The following is an 18,534-nucleotide window of genomic DNA, read 5'->3' on the forward strand; positions in this document are numbered from 1 at the left end:
TGGTGCATGTGTTGATTAAATGTATATTTAATCTCTAATGCCTATTATGGGTAAGTGATGAATGCCACTTTGGTCTTCCCACACCATAGCCTTCAAAGAGCTCCCAAGCATTCTTCTGACCAACCAATACACATGCAAGTAGCTACCCCACCAGGGCATATTCAATTCTTCATAAAGTAAGCATGATAGGTTGAGTTCGCTAACCCTTCTTGCTTACAATATCTATTGCTTTGCATAAACAAAGTCAAATTTTCAACAAGCTATGCCACTTTGCAACTAGAGTATGCAAGGTTTTGCAAGCTGAGTTACTAATCTAAGTCCCCCATTTCCTTGTACATAACAAGGTTTTGGAACATATGTTTCAAAAATTTGGAGTTTCATGAAGAGTTAAATCTTCTAGGCCACCCACCATGCTACTCTATACAAGTTAACAAGGCCACCCTCGTCACGATATGACATGGGTCCCTCCCTAGCGAGGATCTATGGCTACCATTACTCACACATGACGGGAAAAATCTGGGCCGTCAGATCTTTCAAGGGTGAACTAGGATTGAACTACGTGTAAACTAGGTGGGAGGGCACTAAGGGTAAACTAGGGAGTAAAGTGACGTAGGATTATGTGGGTAATCGACACCTTCCATGGCATGATGCACATGAGCCCCCCGCCGCCCTGCAACATGGGGTCCATGGGTTCAAATCCTTGGGGGGGAAGTGGATGGTGAACTAGGTGTGAAGGGCACCCCTAGTTCACTCAATGATCAAACGATGTAGATCGTTCCCACTTCGCGCCAAGAGCCCTAGCCCATGCTCGAGCAATTTCACACTCGTAATTTTAGCGAATGCTATGGGTGTGCCAAAAGATTAAACCATACCTGATGGGATAACGCGGTGATGGAGGTGGTGGCGTCAAGCTTGCATGTGTCTCCTTTAGCAGGTTCAACATGGCGAGCCACCGTACACGCAGATAAAAACCGCATTCCTGTGCGCGCCAGACAAGGGCCTGCTGTGAAAGCTAAATGGCCTTTTGCTTTGGTGTTGGGGGTTGCTGTGCTTCTTCATCCGGGGCCTGACTCTTCTGATGATTTGGCCCTTGCTTTTGACTGGTTTGGAAACTCCTCTTCTTCCATTCAGAAGGATCCCGTCGAGCCCTTCACCCTATACGGCAGCGTTTTGTAGGTATCGACCATAGAGAGAGAGAGAGAGAGAGAGAGAGAGAGAGAGAGAGAGAGAGAGAGAGTTCACGTGTGCTTCAAGCTTTATGCTAGCTTCTTGGCTCTTCTAATTTCTTGTATAACCAACCTGGCTACGGCTATTTGTGGCTCATTTGTCGACTTGCTTTTTAACAACAGCCTTCTCGGAAAAAATGTGCTAGGGGGACAAGGGAGATGAGCCCCTCTTTGCTGGGAATGGGGATAGGTAATGTGTTTATCATCTATTTGGACGGAGCTGGCAGTGCCGCCGTATCTTATAGCGCGTGCATATCTTAGGGAGCGTGTGGTTATGCCTGGCCTATGTGAGGTTGTAGGATCAAGGTGGGTGCAAGAGTGTAGAATTCATGGTGCACGTGTGTGTGTGTACACAAAGGGAGAGAGGCTCAATGTAGACTCAAAAGTAAGGCTTGATTGTTCAATAAGAAAATAGAGATGCCATAGAGTGACATCAAGGCTATTTCATCGGTTGAAACCTCACCCTACACATCTGTCATCATTATCCTAAGTGGAAAGTAGGCACATGCTATCACATGGCATATCACATGATCCTTGCCACATTGGCATTTTAGTAGACTAGAGAAGGTACACACGAACAACGTACAAAGCACAAGACAAATCCCATAAATCCAAACAACCCTCTCCTTGGGTGTTTGGACTATGACTAGTGACAAGTTCTTGGATCTGTTGAGCTGCTCTCACTGTCTTGTCCAACCATGCCATTGTAGGGAATTCAGGTAGAGGAGCGAGACAGTCTGGCAAGGGTAAGCCTCTAGTCGTTCGGCTTCGCCTGAAATCGTGTCGCTCCCTATTGCGTCTCTCTTTCTCTTCTTCGTACCTTTCAAGCCATCGGCTCTGAATTTAGTATACAGAACTTCATGATCTTTTCTCGCATGCCGTCGTTCATTTTGTTCGGCACCCAAGACCACTAGAACCCACAAGAACCCAAGACTTCAGTGTAAGGTCATCACTCGAAGCAGAATGGATACCAAGACTTCAGTGTAAGGTCATCACTCGAAGCGGAATGGATACTTCGCTTGGAGGTGATGAGCATGAGAGAGGCGAAGAAGAATTTTCCCCACCAGGAGGTTTTTCCGACCCTCCCCCTTCCCATCTACGTCAAGGATTGCACTAACTCGTATGAAGGAGTTGCCGCAGTTGTTTATGGACAAGAAGCTAGACCGAAAAGCAGAAATAGAGCGTGAACACGAAGAACAGATGGAAGTCATAGAGCGTCCATACACAGAAAGAGTGGCAGCCGTCCCCAAAGAGTTGGTCTAACGGTAAGGCTTTGGCCTCTCAACCTATGGGTTGTGGGTTCAAATCCCCCGTTGGGTCACACTCTAGAGGGACACCTTGTGCTCACCTGGTGTTCACGTTGCTAGGGCTCTTACCCTTGGACACTCGAGTGCATCCTCCTCCTGGGGTGGGTCACCCGAGGAGGAGGTTCCTAGCTGGTTGCTACGAGTTCTCTCCGCCGTTCCCAACATGTGGTGCATCAATTAGGTGGCCATGGTGATGCCTACGCGAGGCTCTTGCCCGATGGTACGCGGCCCTTGCCCGACCATGTAACATGGCTAATATTTGGAAGGGATAAGCACCTCCCCCTGTGGGCCCTATGGTGTGTCGAAAAAAAGAAAGAAAGAGTGACAGCCATACATCGCGAGAACAAAGAAAGACAAGCCAAATTGGATCGCGAGAACAAAGCAAGACAAGCAAAATTTGATCGCGCGAACAAAGCCATCAAAGAGGAGAGCGATCAACACATGAAAGAATTCTTGCAACTCTTTTCTCAAGTTCAGGCACAGATGCAAGAGATTCGAGAAAAGGAGACTCTCTCAGTCTCTTCTTCTCCAAAGCAAGACACACATGATTTGCATGATGATTTGAATGATAATGATGAGCATGATGATTTGCATGATCAAGATGTGATTTCTCACAAGCATGATGATTTGCATGAAGATGACGTGATTGTTCACAAGGATGATGTGTAAGGTGCAGCGGAATGAATGTTGTATTTTCTCAAGATTAGTGATCTTTATTGTTCAAGGTTCCTTTAAGTTCTTAGGGAAAGAGAGAGCTTTCCGTCTTATGGAGAGTGCTATGATCACGAACAAAGTGAGTGGATATTGAGCGTGCAAGTGAATGAGAGTGAGAGAAGGAGAGAGAAGAGATACGACACCCGAGAGTTTGTAAAACCCTCCTCCGAAGGCCCCACTCTCGTTGGCGAGAGTGGTCTACTTTGATTGCACAAAGGTGTACAATGCGTATGCAATGGACTGATGCAATGGGACTATGTCGATGACGACGACGACGACGACTTGATGGCTGAAATCTGTGATCTTCTAATCGCTGAATTTGGGGACTGTTTCGATGGCTGAAAATGACTTTTGGCTGCGCTTTTATGGCTGAAAATGGGGGAACATCTGCAACCGATCTGGGGCTGATCTGCTACTGTATCTAAGGCTGGAATCATTGTGGATCTGATGTGGTTTAGGGCTGAAAATCGAAACGCTGGCTGAAACTGTACCTTGCCAAAAACGCTAGGCTGATCTGCATCTTCAAAGCAAAAACGCTGATTGGGCTGCTGGTCTGCAATCCCAAAAACGCTAGGATGATCTGCATCTTCAATGCAAAAACGCTGATTGGGCTGCTGGTCTGCAATCCCAAAAACGCTAGTCCTTTGGGGTTGCTGCTGTAGGTCAAAAACGCTAAGGGCTGAGACTGATCAACAGGGGAACCAAGCGCCAGAAGGGGGAAACTGGATGGCGACATGATGCTAAGAAAACGCTAGGGGTGGGAACTTGCCCGGCGAGGATGGGATCCAAAACGCTGGGGGTGCTGGGGGGTACTGCTGAGAAGTTGCCTGTTGAGCGGGAAGCTTCTGCTGCCTCTTGTGCCAGAAAGTGCTAACTTGGGTTTGCTTATATATTAACTTAGCAAAATTGCCCTACCTACTTTTGTTGGAAAGTCACTTAAAAATAATAAGTGAAAATAACCAAAAAATAGGAAATTAGGCTAAATGCACTGGAAAATATTCCTAATTGATGCTAATGGATTCTGATGGGAATTCTGATGATCATGCTGTGTGCAACCGGAGGATATGCATCTACGCTAAGTGACTGGGCATGCACGGTCTACGAATAGACTCACAAAAGTGCAAGATCACTGCTAATCTAGACTGACTGGACTGGTTGAACCCTACTGTGGTATAGCTTGTCCGCAGACACATAGGGTTGGGATGTGTCACGTGACATCCCCTCCTTTTCAAAGTGAGGTACTGGTACCGAATTGTATGGCGTTGAGGGAGATTGCCAACAGCATTCGGAATCTTGGAAGGGACTCTTCGCCGGTCCACTCTGATGTGTGGGCCGTGCGCTACTTGAACTTCATAAAGGTCTGCAATGCTTGCTTCTTTGGGCCGCGTCGAAAGCGACTCAAAGTCTTTTGTTGTTCCTTTGATGATTTAACTTCGTCTAGAGTCTTGCTTCTTTCGTCTTCAAGAATCTCCATGGCTGAAAATTCCTGAAACCATCTTCAACACAAAACCATGAACATACCCATTCCATGTAAAGTGAAGGAAAAAAATCTTGTCTCCTCTAAAGACTGTGTATGCAATGTAGATGAACAAATAGACGGAGTGACAACCCGTTCATCAAACACATGCAAACAATGAGATCGAATCTTTTCTGTTTGATCGAAATCAATCAACTGTGGCAATCCCAATGGAAATGCCCATGCTTGGTGCTCATACTATCATGTGCTCTTTCGGAAAGTGTGTCATGCCAAGGAAGAGACATGAAATGCGACTTCCTTACATAAAAACTTTTCAGCTTTTCACGAAAAATCCGCATACATTCGTGCTCATCCATGAGAGAAACGTGCTCAACATACAATATGTCATGCCTAGGAAAAGGGATCACATAACGATGCTGACTAAAATACAGGAAACCGTCACGAATGAAACACTCGAACAATGCGTGCGTATCAATCATGCGAACACACAATACTTCCTGTGAGGGTTCTTTGGACCAAGGCTCGAGAGCCAAGATCGCTTCTTCAGGATCTATCGAATCTTCTTGTGGGGGATCTGTGGACCTCGACTCGAAAGCCAAGATCGATTCTTGGTGATTGATCGAATCTACAACGAGATTAGCTTCGCTAGAAAAAGCATCAACTAACAAATCATCCTTGTGAACAATCACATCTTGTTCATGCAATTCATCATGCTTGTCTTTATCATCCAAATCATGGTCAATCAAATCATCATCATGCTTCACACAATCATGCAAATCCTGTGTGTCCTGCTGTGGAGAAAAAAAGACTGAAGAGTCTCCTTATTTCGAATCCTTTCAACCTTGTCTTGCATATTAGCAATGAGAGATGGAGGAGGAGCAGTGTCTACTCCATGAAAGATAGTAGGAGAATCACTTTTGACATTGAGAGTTAAAGTGTTAGCCTCAAAGTCAATGAGAGCGTTAGTCTCACAAAACCATTGAATGCCCAAAATCATATCACATCTTGAGAGAGGAGAAACAACAAATCTTTTAGTGAAAGCAGTCTGTTGAATTGCAAACAATACATCAAGGCACTCCTCTGTGATGAGAGCGTCCATACCAGGACGAAAGCCAGAGACCTCGTTAGGAGATCTCGGACTAACTCGGGCTCTCTCAACAAGAGAGGAACTGATCACATCATGCATACTACTTGGGTCAAACAATATGACAAAACGGTGCCCCGACGTACGACCATAACATTTAATGAGAGAATCATCAATGGGAGGGTCCTGAGAAACTTGGGGCACACTCGTGTTATCATTCATTGCATTGACAGATGTAGTGGGTGCTGTGGGTTCTTTAGATTCATTCGATTCAAGCTTAGGACATGTTCTTTTTATGTGACCCTTAATGTGACAATGAAAACAACGACCTTCCTTAGAATAAGTGCTTTGTTCTTTCGAAGTGATGTATCCTCCTATACTTCCTTGTGCTACCTTTTCATCTGGAGTAAGCTTAGGTTTAGCAATTGTGTTAGTCTTATCCTTAGATTCATTGGAAGAATTCTATGATGCGAGACTGTTGGAAGATTGGTTAGAAGAGTTATTATTCTTACCATTCTTATTGTTCTAAGGAGTTTGCGAAGTCTGTGAGGTACTTGTGGAAGTCTTGTTCTCCTTAGGCTTTCCCTTGTTGTGCTTCATCTCCTGTGCGAGAGCAATCGCTACCGCCTTGTTGAGATCGATTGGATCGAGTACCTCGACATCGTACTTGATATACTCGTCCAATCCAAAGAGAAAAGCCTCTTTGCGCTCATCATCCGACATGCGAAGTTGGGTACCTAGCTGCAAAACACGATTAGAAAAAGACATAACCGGCATACCATTTTGCTTGAGAGCGCGTCAATCGTCCTTCAATCATGCAAGGTATTGAGGTGGCATAAACCGCGCCTTGAGCTTGTCTTGGAAATCAGCCCAACTAAAAGAGGGGTGTGAAATTGTCGGCTGCCTCTAGGTGCGCGGCTAGCTGTGCCTCTTGCCATGCGTGGTACCAATTAATGGCATCACCGGCAAGGTACATAGCTGCCGTCAAAACTTTGCTATTTTCTGTCTTCTTAGTTATCGCAAAATAAGCATTAAATTGATGCAACCAAGAATGAATAACTGTAGCATCCATCTTACCGTCATACTTACTTAAAGTCAACTTCTCTGTGACTGGATGGTTGGAATCCGCATCGTGGCTTGCGCCACTTGACGAACTTCTACGATCTTTGGGTGGTTCAGTCTTCGAGGCTAGGATGTGGGAAATAAATTCTTCATGACGAATCTCCCTTTGAGCCTCTCGTTCATCGCGCTCGCGTTCGAAAGCAAGCCAATTTTCTTCTTGTTTTGCGGCAAGAGCAATGCGCTCACGTTCCTGAGCAAGGCACTCACGGTCTTGAGCAAGGCGACTTGCTTCTTGTCTATCCATCATGGCCATCATCTGCTTGACCACTGCCTCCAGAGGGTTTGGCGTAGATGGCGAAGGGGGAGGGTTGAAGAAATCATCTCCGGGTGGGGACGAGTGTCCGTCGCCTCTCTCATGCTCATCACCTGTATGCGAAGTATCCATTCCGCTTCGGGTGACGACCATGCACTATAATCTTGGATCTTAAGCTCGCGAGGAACTTGGGTTCTTGAGGGTCTTGAGGTTCTTGAGGTCCTTGATTCGTGAGAATCTTGGGTTCTTGAGAGTCTTGAGGTTCTTGAGTCTTGAGGGTCTTGGGTTCTTGAGGTTTTCTTTCGCTTACAAATCGCGTTGGAGAAGGATCTTCTCTTCACCCGAGTTCTACTCCTTTCTGTGGGCGCACCCCTTGGCGGCCTTGCGCTCACACCAAGGTTGCTTTTTCCCACCTCACGTCGATTGGCCGGCCGCTAAGTGCACGGTCCGCTCTCAATGAGTGAAAAGAGACACAAGGGGCGGCTGGACAAGCCCTTCTTTCTTGGGATTCCTGTCACTCTTCAACAAAACACGATTAGGAATCGCCACGCCCAAGTAAACTTGGGTTCGTGCGATTGCAACAAGCAAAAAAATTCTTGTGACGTTCTTGTGGTTCTTTCCTTGAGTAATGCAGAACACTTCCAAAGCTCTGATACCAATGTAAGGTGCAGCGGAATGAATGTTGTATTTTCTCAAGATTAGTGATCTTTATTGCTCAAGGTTCCTTTTAGTTCTTAGGGAAAGAGAGAGCTTTCCGTCTTATGGAGAGTGCTATGATCACGAACAAAGTGAGTGGATATTGAGCGTGCAAGTGAATGAGAGTGAGAGAAGGAGAGAGAAGAGATACGACATCCGAGAGTTTGTAAAACCCTCCTCCGAAGGCCCCACTCTCGTCGGCGAGAGTGGTCTACTTTGATTGCACAAAGGTGTACAATGCGTATGCAATGGACTGATGCAATGAGACTATGCGGATGACGACGACGGTGATGACGACGACGACTTGATGGCTGAAATCTGTGATCTTCTAATCGCTGAATTCGGGGACTGTTTCGGTGGCTGAAAATGACTGTTTTGGCTTGCGTTTTTATGGCTGAAAATGACTGTTTTGGCTGCATTTTTATGGCTGAAAATGGGGGAACATCTGCAACCGATCTGGGGCTGATGTGCTATTGTATCTAAGGCTGAAATCGCTGTGGATCTGATGTGGTTTAGGGATGAAAACCAAAACGTTGGCTGAAACTGTACCTTGCCAAAAACGCTAGGCTGATCTGCATCTTCAAAGCAAAAACGCTGATTGGGCTGCTGGTCTGCAATCCCAAAAACGCTAGTCCTTTGGGGCTGCTGCTGTAGGTCAAAAACGCTAAGGGCTGAGGCTGATCTGCAGGGGAACCAAGTGCCAGAAGGGGGAAACTGGATGGCGACATGATGCTGAGAAAACGCTAGGGGTGGGAACTTGCCCGGCGAGGATGGGATCCAAAACGCTGGGGGTGCTAGGGGGTACTGCTGAGAAGTTGCCTGTTGAGCGGGAAGCTCCTGCTGCCTCTTGTGCCAGAAAGTGCTAACTTGGGTTTGCTTATATATTAACTTAGCAAAATTGCCCTACCTACTTTTGTTGGAAAGTCACTTAAAAATAATAAGTGAAAATAACCAAAAAATAGGAAATTAGGCTAAATGCAGTGGAAAATTCCCCTAATTGATGCTAATGGATTCTGATGGGAATTCCGATGATCATGCTGTGTGCAACCGGAGGATATGCGTCTATGCTAAGTGAATGGGCATGCACGGTCTACGAATAGACTCACAAAAGTGCCAGATCACTGCTAATCTAGATTGACTGAACCCTGTTGTGGTATTGCTTGTCCACGGACACATAGGGTTGGGATGTGTCACGTGACATGATGAGTTAGTTGATGCTTTTTCTAGCGAAGCTAACCTCGTTGCAGATTCGATCAATCACGAAGAACCGATCTTGGCTCTCGAGCCTAGGTCCAACGAACCCCTTCAGGAAGAACCGATCTCGACTCTTGGGCCTCGGTCCAAAGAACCATTACAGGAAGTATTATGTGTTCGCATGATTCATAGCACGCATTGTCCGAGTGTTTCATTCGTGATCGTTTCCTGTATTTTCATCAACGTCTTTATGTGATCCCTTTTACTATGCGTGACATATTGTACGTTGAGCATGTTTCACTCATGAATGAGCATGAATGTATGCGGATTGTTCATGAAAATTTGAAAAGTATGCATTCAAGGACGTCACATTCCATGTCTCTTCCTTGGCATGACATATTCGTAGGAAAAGCACATGAAAGTATGAGCACCAAGCATGGGCATTTCCGTTGTGAATTGCCATAGTTGATCGATTTAGATCAGTACGACAAGATTCGATCTCATTGTCTGCGAGTGTGTGGTGAACAATTTGGCACTCCGTTTCTTTGTTCATCTACATTGCATACACAATCTTTGAGGAAGACAAGATTTTTTCCACTCACTTTACATGGAATGGGTATGTTCACGTTTTTGTGTTGGAAGTGGTTTCAGGAATTTTCAGCCGTGGAGATTCTTGAAGAAGAAAGAAGCAGGCCTCTAGACGAAGTTGAAGTATCGAAGGAGCCACAGAAGACTTTGTGTCGCTTTCAGCGCGGCCCAAAAAAGCAAGCGTTGCAGACCTTTATGAAGTTCAAGTATCGCATGATCCACACCTCAAAGTGGGCCGGCGAAGAGTCCTTCCCAAGATTCCGGATGCTATTGGCGATCTCCCTCGACGCCATACAGTTCGGTACCAGTACCTCACTTTGAAAAGGAGGGGATGTCACGTGACACATCCAACCCTATGTGTCCGTGGACAAGCTACTTCATAACAAGGGTTCCGTCAGTCCAGTCAGTCTAGATTAGAAGTGTTCTGGCACTGTTGTGAGTTGTTCGCAGACCGTGCATGTCCAGACACTTAGTGTAGATGCATATCCTGAGTCCTCTGGTTGCACACAGCATGATCATAAGCATTCCCATCAGAATCCATCAGAATCCTTCAGGGAATTTTCCAGTGTATTTGACCTATTTTTCCTATTTTTGACATTTTCGCTTATTATTTTTAAGTGACTTTTGTTGGAAAGTAGGTAGGGCAAATTGAGTAAGTTTGTATATAAGCAAACCAAGGCTAGCACTATTTGGCAGAAGAGGCAGCAGGAGCACCTTGCTCAACAGACAACTTCTCAGCAAGACCAACCCCCGCGACAGCTTTGGCGTTTTCTCTCAACAGAAGGCCTAGCGTTTTTGCACCAGATCAGCCAACGTTTTTGCCCTTGCAGATTCCCGGCGGCTGTAGACAGCAGATCAGCCCTAGCGTTAGCAGATTTCCCCGAAACATCAGAATTCATCCCTATCGTTTTTGGTTTGCAGAACAACCCTAGCGTTTTTGCAGATCATCGCGACGAAACATCAAGAACCACCAGCGTTTTCAGCCCTTAGACATCGTAGATCAAGTCCCGAACCTCGCAGATCTCACCTTCCTGCAGCAGATCCTCGCCGCACGGTCTGATCCTGCAAGGTTTACAGTCTCAGCCCGGAAAACGCAGATTTCAGCATCTGCGTTTTCAGCACGTCGTCGTCGCATCGTCGCCATCGACATCGTCCGACATAGAGTCAGAATTCAGCAGATAAAGATTTGCAGATTTCAGCCCTTAGCGTTTCCAGATTTCAGCCCGTCTCGTCGTCATCCTCATCATCGTTGACATCGTCGGCAAGTCCAAGCATTGTAGAGATTTGTGCAATCATAAGTAGACCGCTCTCGCCATAGAGAGTGGGGCCTTCGGAGGAGGGTTTTACGTCGTCTCTGGTGTCGTATTCTCTTCTCTATCTCAGTTTCATGCACTTCCATTCACTGTGTCCATTCACTTTGTTTGTCCATTGCACTCTCTCACTAAAGGAACGGAAGGCTCTCCCTTCTGTAAGAAAAAGGAACCTCGAGCACTGTTCAGAGCACTCATCTTGAGCAAAGCTCAAACATTCATTCCGCTGCACCTTACACTTGATGAGACATTTGAAGTAGATATAATTGCAACATGGTCTGGTCTCAAGATGTACCCTTCGAACACTCTTTCAATACACAACCAAAGTTTTTTGGACGCCTATCTGCCAATTTCCACCTTTCGAGACATTACGTTTGTTGAACAGATTGAGAAGTACAGTGTAGGCCTACCTTTTCTACTGCAAGACTACTGTATAGGAAAAGTAGTCTCAAATATACGACAGCTTATGTCACATGCAAGAGTGGGCTATCGCCAAGAGATCTCCATGGTAAAGGACCGTTATGAGCAGTGTAGCAAATTGCTGTACTTCCCCGATACAGGGTGAAGATACTGCGTGAAGGTCCCGAATTGAGTGTGAAAACAATTCCTTGTCGTAAAAGAAGTGTCGATACACCTGCAAGTGTCCTGTCCAACAGGATCTGTGGTGTGTGTAGTGAAACCGTCTTGAGAAAATGGGCAAGCCCAGGAATTGTCATGAGAATGACCGGAAGCCTGTCAATGCACGAACCTAAAACCTAGTGTGGCCAGGTGGCTAAGCTGTGTAAAACTCAGGGGCCAGATGTAGCAATCTGCACCGTAAACGTCCTTCGAAACAAGGAAAGCCAGACTAAACAGTCTGCAGCGTAGAAGCTACCGTAAGTTGGAGCCGTCATCGATAGACCGCAGGGGCCACCACCGGATGGTGTCCTATCGGTAGGTAGGGTAATCCAAGATGAGGGGAAAGCCAGACTCAACAGTTTGCGCTGTGGAGGGAAGTGGCCAGACCAAGATGTCTGCGTCGTCTTCCCTGTATCTCCTACCTCCAATCCTCCAGTGCCAACCAAAACAGAATCTGCGCCAACAAAGCAACCAAACCGCAAATCGGTGTGGCGCTCAATGTTAATGAGCTGGGAGTGTCCTACTGCCCAGGCCAGGGATTAAGTCTGCTATAAGGTTATCGAGGGTGAGTGTAAGCAAATCTAAAGGTAGCAATCCAAATGATTAGGAGTGTAGAGGAGCGAGTGCACTACCATCCAAGCCAAGCTTCGAGTGAATCCGGATGTGGTCGCGGGATGCCTTATCTCCCGCATCTTGCGGGTAAACTCTTTAACAGAGTCCAAAGTACTGAAGTTTGTAGATCCAAGCAATGAACCTGTCCAACAAGAGATCCAAGATCCTCTCCCTAAGTCCATGTAGATGCTCCTGTGTAAGCAAGTGATCCAACGTTCAACGTTGGTGCAGCCAAAGTTGGTCCAAGCTAAAAGTGTGCAATGCTAGGCTAGGGCTGCAGGCAGGGTAAGTGCAAAAGGCTAGAGCAAGTATGAAATCCCTGGGCAGACTAGTGGCAGCGGGAATGTATGCCAGGTGCGGCTTTTTAGGCCAAGGAGGCTCCAGAATGGGCTAGTTGGGATGGCAGGTTTAAGTGTCCAAAGAGCTCTATCAGTGTCCTGGAATGAAGTGTTCGATGTTCTGTAGAAGCCGGTCCAGGCGACTCGTCAAACGGAGCCCCCATACGCAAGATACTGAAGCTCAAAGTTAGAAGGTTTTGCAGATGCCCAACGGACAGGGCAGTGGGGACAGATGGCTAGAGCGATGACAGCAGATAGATGTGTAAAGCTCGAATTATGGAGCATGCTTGACTTTCCGGATTGCGGATCGGAGTTCTGAATAGCAAGTTATGGCCTCTTGAAGTTTTGCCGGGAGCCAGTTATGGGCCAGGTTGATCGCATGGGGAGTCGTGCCACTTGGCGTTTTTTGAACCTCGACAAAGCTCAAGAAGGTGGTGAAAAATGCATGAAGCTAGCTGGAACTGACCGCTTGGCAAACGGATGCACGATGATCGAGTTATGGCCTGGTAAAGTTGGGAGTATTTGGTGATGGGGAGTATGCAGATGATTCTCTTGGTATTCTACACCCTTAATTTGTGGGCTCGGAGGAGTCAAAAAGGGGTGAGGTTTGCATGGTTTGGAGCCGACACGGTGGAGCTTTGGCACGGCTTGGCGGCTCGAGATTCGGGCCATTGGGCAGGACATGGGAGCCGGGGGAAGGAGGCACAAAAAAAGTTTTTTTTATATATGCCTTGTGGGGATTTTTGTGAGGCTTGAGGGGCCATGGAGCCAATGACTGCCACGTGGCCGGCATAAGCCCATATGCGCAAGACGGGATAATTCACGCAGGGTATTTAGGCCAAACCGTGGCCCATTTGGGGCGTGTACAAGGAGAGAGCTCCAAGGCTATGGCGGGGGCTGTCGGAAGCGCTCCGGACGTTGTGTGAGCGGGCTTGGCGGTATTTTGGTTGTGGACGCTGATGGCGGCGGGTGCGCCAACTGTGGGTGGCCGACGGCGGTTCTAGTGGCATCACATTGATGACGTGGCACGCGTAAGGGCTGTGTCCCGCGGTCCCTTAGGAGTCCAACTTTCGAAGCTTGAGGAGGAGGTTGCTAGTGCCTCCCCTATATAAGAGAGAAAGCAAGAGATGAGAGAGAGGGAGAGGATCTCCTGACAAGAGAGAGAGAGTGGAAGATTTAAAGTTGAAGGCCGGTCGGAGCGGCTCTAAAGGAAACCGGACAAAGCGGGTGCAGGGGAGCCCATGTGAGAGAGAGAAAGGGAGAGAGCCCAAAGGGCTGTCAAAGAGGGCAGGTCAAAGCAAGCCGAGAGGCAATTGAGAGAGAGAGAGAGAATTCAAAGGATCCAAGCCCAAGAGGGCAGTTAAGAGCCGACCAAGGTGGGCTGATGGACCAAATTCAAGGGTAAAAGGAGGTAAGGTTAGGAAAAGAAATAAATGAATAAAAAATAAAATTAAAAATGCCTAGGGGCACTAGCGATGTCGCTAGTGCACCTCCCCTCAAGGGTAGTCAAAGAGGGCAGTTAGAGAGCAGATGAAAGTAAGGCGGATCCCTCCTTCCAAAAAATGCCAAATTAAGGTGCTAGATGGGCCAATCAGAAAGCAATTTCCAAAGTTGAAGACCTCCCATTATAAAAGCCAATTTTTTTTGTCGCGTGACACATCCAACCCTATGTGTCCGTGGACAAGCTATAGCATGACCAGGGTTCAGTTCAGTCAAGTCAATCTAGAATAGGAAGTGATCTGGCACTTTTGTGAGTCTGTTCGCAGACTGTGCATGTCCAGGCAATTAGATTGATGCATATCCTCTAGTTGCACACAGCATGATCATCAGATTCCCATCAGAATCCATCAAGAGCATTTTTCAATGCACAGAACCTATTTTCCCTATTTTTGACATTTTTCATTTATTATTTTAAGTGACTTTTGTTGGAAACTGGGTAGGGCAATTTTGCTAAAGTAACATATAAGCAAACCTAGGGCTAGGCTAATCTGGCAGAAGAGGAGAAGGAGCATCATCAGCGTTTTCACACAAGATCACCTGACGATTTCAGCCCATGACCTTGGTGATCTTCAACAGCATTATACGGCGCTTTTGCAACCTCTGCACCGGTGTTATTGACCCAGCCAGGCTAGCGTTTTTACAGCCCTGCAGATCAGCGTTTACAGCCATACAGATCAGCATTTTTGGTACTCTCAGACCAGCGTTTTGCATGCAGTAAACCAGCGATTGAAAACTAGCAAAAGGCAGCGTTTTCAATGCAGCAGATTCAACGTTTTCAAGATAGCAAATTCAGCGAATAAAGGGCAGCAGATCCAACGTTTTTAAGACAGTAGATTCAGCCGTCATAGTCGACAGTTGCAGATTCGCAAGCATTCCCAAGCATTCAGTTTTCAGCCCTAGTCTCGTCATCGTTGGCACCACCGTCGGCCTCGACATAGCATCACTTAGTTTTGCATCAACATCTTGTACCAGATTGTGCAATCAATAGTAGACCACTTTCGCCATCGAGAGTGGGGCCCTCGGAGGAGGGTTTGACAGCTTCCCGGTGTCGTATTCTCTTCTCTCGTTCTCTCTCAGTCTTAGCACCTTCATTCACAGTGTTCATCACTTTGTTTGTGTCCATTGCACTCTCTCACTAAGGAACGGAAGGCTCTCCCTTCCGTAAGTAAAAGGAACCCTTGAGCACAGTTCGGAGTACTCATCTTGAGCAAAGTTCAACATTCACTTCTGTTGCACCTTACATTGGTATCAGAGCTTTGGCAGTGTTCTGTATCACTCATGGAAAGAACCATTCTTTTGCTTGTTGCAGTCGCACGTAACCCAAGTTCTCTTGGGCGTGTCGATTCCTAATGGTGTTTTTGAAGAGTGATAGGTAATCCAAGAAAGAAGGGCTTGTCCAGCCTCCCCTTGTGCCTCTTTTCACTCATTGAGAGCGGACCGTATTCCTGCTAAGAGTTATGGCATCTCTCTAGATTCGTCCACTTGATCTCAGTTTTTCTGTCACAAAGTGATGACGTGGCGGATAGCAAAAACCCTACTTTCTGCCAAAAACCCTAAAAAAACCTGCAAACCCTAATTTTTGCCACAGACTCTAATTTTCGGAAATCGCGGAAGCTAATTTTTTTATTTATTTTTTTAAGATGAGCGACGCGAATATTGCTTTTTCTCTACGCAATGAGAAAGAGAGAGAGAATGCTTTTGCTTTCAAGTTTTGACTCTCTGTGAGAGAGAGAGAGCAGTTGCTTTTGATTTGAAGCTTTTGGGCATCCCTTGTAACCTTAAAATTAGTGTTGAGGGCCTCACTTCTCAGAGCATCTGGACGCAGAGTCTGAGAGTGAATCCCGACCCACTCTCTTGTACTTTGGGCGCCAGTCTTTGGGGCCATTATCTCTAGGCACGGAACTCCGCCGGGCCAGTGCTAATCTATTGTGATCTGTGAATTGTTTTGAAGTGGTTATTTGGTGCTGTCGCGATTGATTCTTGACTTGGAGTGTCCAAGTCTGTTACAGTGGTATCAGAGCACGGCCGATTTCTCTTCTACGGGAAATCCGATCTCCAATTTTTGTTCCGCGGCACCTATGGCTTCACGCAAGGATCAGTTGACTCCCTTTGCATATGGAGATGCGGGCAGGGATCACAACGAAGATTCTGGCAGAGAGTATGGCCCGCCTCGGCCTACTCAAGCGGAGCGGCGAGAGATGGAGCGTCGCCAGTTGATCGGCGATGCAACGAAGATGATGCTCAATTTTGCGAAGGATCCAAAATTTGCAAATATATGAGCGAGACTTCTTTTCAGGAAGTGCATGAGCAGTGGTAGAAAACCACTACACCCACTCTCAAGAAACCTTATGCTCACAAGAAATATTCAGAGAAGGAATTAGAAGAGGTGGTTGATGCACGGATTGCTCAGCTTTTTGACGCGCAAAAGAAAGCCAAAAAGCACGGCAAAAAGCAGAAAAGGCACTGACTTCCCAGGATATTTGGGTCGTCAGTCGACTTTTGACAATGCAAAGAAACAGAAGAAGCGTGTTCGATTTGAAGGAGTACCCAGTTCTTCTTCTTCTTCTTCTTTTGACAGTTCTTCTAGCTCCTCAGATTCGAGCGAAGAAGACAGAAAAGGTAAAAAGCGAAGCAAAAAACAAAGTTCAGAAAGGGCAAGAAAAAGGCAAAGAAGGCTAAATCTCGCCCAGAGACTGACAGTTCTACTGAGGACTCGTCTACAGACAGCTCAGATTCTGATGATGGAAACTTTTATGCGAACAAGAAGAATTTTTACAAAGCTCGAAGATAACAGCAAGAAAGTCCGAGAGTTTAAGGAAGGTGGCCACTCGATGAAGTTTGATACTTTTTCAGGATACTCAGATGCTTCGAAGGCTTTTTCTTTTATATAGTAGTTTGATATCGCTTTCGCAGGAGGACGCTACTCAGAGCACTCCAAGATTCGGAGAGCTGCCTCTTACTTTAAGGGGAATGCTTATACTTGGTGGTCCACGCTTCTTTTAAACAAGACTGCGCCAGTTAAATGGCTGAAATTAAAAAAAAGCTTTTTATTTCTTCTTGGTTGACGCAAGAATATGAATGAGATATACGAGCTGCTTTGAACCATCTTCGGATGACCAAGAAAGATACAATCAATGCTTACTGTGAAAGATTCTGGAGCTCTTTTCTACCCGCCTCTTCATTCAAGAAGATCTCGTTCAGAGAACAGATTGAGCGGTTTACCTTGGGTCTATCTATAGAGATCCGAGATCACTGCTTGGAACAGAAGTCAGCTTCTACTCAGGAGTTGATGAGTCATGCGAAGCGGGGCTTTGCCATTCACTCTGGCAGTCTGACCTACCGCACAGATGAGGCCATGACACAACGAGCCGAACAGACTTCTGGGAATGAAAGTATAAAGAAAAAGAGCAACCCAGAGAAAAAGGATGCACGACCCAAGCTTACTCCCGAGGAGAGAGCTCGCTTCATCAGAGAGGGGAAGTGCTTTGGATGCAGGGAATGTGGACATACCTCCGCGAAGTGCCCTAAAAAGGCACAGAAAGAACAGAATGATAAAGACGACGACAGATCTGAGAGTTCGAGAGCAGTTGAGGAACGTGGCAGAAAAAGCAGATAGAAAAGCAGAACTGGTACCACATGTCGTGGGACGTGCACCGAATCTAATGAATGAAAGTACAAACTTTGCCGCTTTTGGGGCAAAGTGAAGGATCAGGAAGCTCTTTTGAAGGAGCCAAGGCCAACTTCTTTTCACTTGGAATTGGCTTCTCGATTTGGAAATTACGCCCGACAGACTGACGCCACAGGCAGAGGTAGTTCGACTGGCACCCGGGTGGGATGTTGCCATTACACCGAGCATTGGCAAACTTCGTTTGCAATGACAGGGGTGTTCAGGGCACGCGAGTGACGTTCTACTCAGGATCCCTTGGTACTACAAGAACTACGCCGTGGTTGACTACCGGGCCGAGAAAGCGACTTTGATAAATGAAGGGCTTAGAGATTGTACTTGATGAACTTCAGTTTCTTACTCATTCTTTTGGGAGAGAACTGAACGATGGATAAAGGTTGAACATGTTTTGACCTGATCAAAAGAACGCCAAGATTTTTCTCCACACTCATGCCGATTGCTTTTCAGAGGGCCTGAAGATCAAACAATTGATATGATACTTGGAAGCACGCCACCGAACCGGCCACCTTACTGTGTGAGCCGAGTACAGAATGAAAAGATTATGAACCCAGTGAAAGACCTCTTGGAAAAGGGTCTTGTCCAGCATAGTACTTCACCGTATTACTCTCCATTGTTGTTGGATTTGAAGAAAGACGGATCTTGGAGAATGTGCATTGAGTATAGAGCTCTCAACAAAATCACGAGCAAGAACAGATTTCCGATTCCTAGGATCGATGATATACTCGACAGGTTACAGGGATCCTCGTGCTTTAGCAAGATTGATCTGAAGAGTGGATATCATCAGATCCGAATCGCGACGGGAGACATCTA

General features: G+C 46.4%; 1 protein-coding gene across 2 annotated transcripts in view; it reads left to right on the forward strand.

Annotated features, from left to right (window-relative positions):
* The first annotated feature begins 802 nt into the window (after positions 1 to 802).
* The window catches only part of LOC147435932 (uncharacterized), a 38,435-nt gene continuing 20,703 nt past the window's right edge, over positions 803 to 18,534 (forward strand). The window contains exon 1 of one of the 2 annotated variants that reach the window (XM_086488834.1): positions 803 to 1,172. In XM_086488834.1, the coding sequence (XP_086344960.1) occupies positions 892 to 1,172 (281 nt within the window). In that variant the 5' untranslated portion in view covers positions 803 to 891. The remainder of the gene's footprint in view (positions 1,173 to 18,534) is intronic. The other variant, XR_015185133.1, reaches the window with a different exon arrangement.

Source organism: Adiantum capillus-veneris, chromosome 18 (assembly GCF_014529385.1).
Source record: "Adiantum capillus-veneris isolate H3 chromosome 18, ASM1452938v2, whole genome shotgun sequence".
Taxonomy (NCBI): Eukaryota; Viridiplantae; Streptophyta; class Polypodiopsida; order Polypodiales; family Pteridaceae; genus Adiantum; species Adiantum capillus-veneris.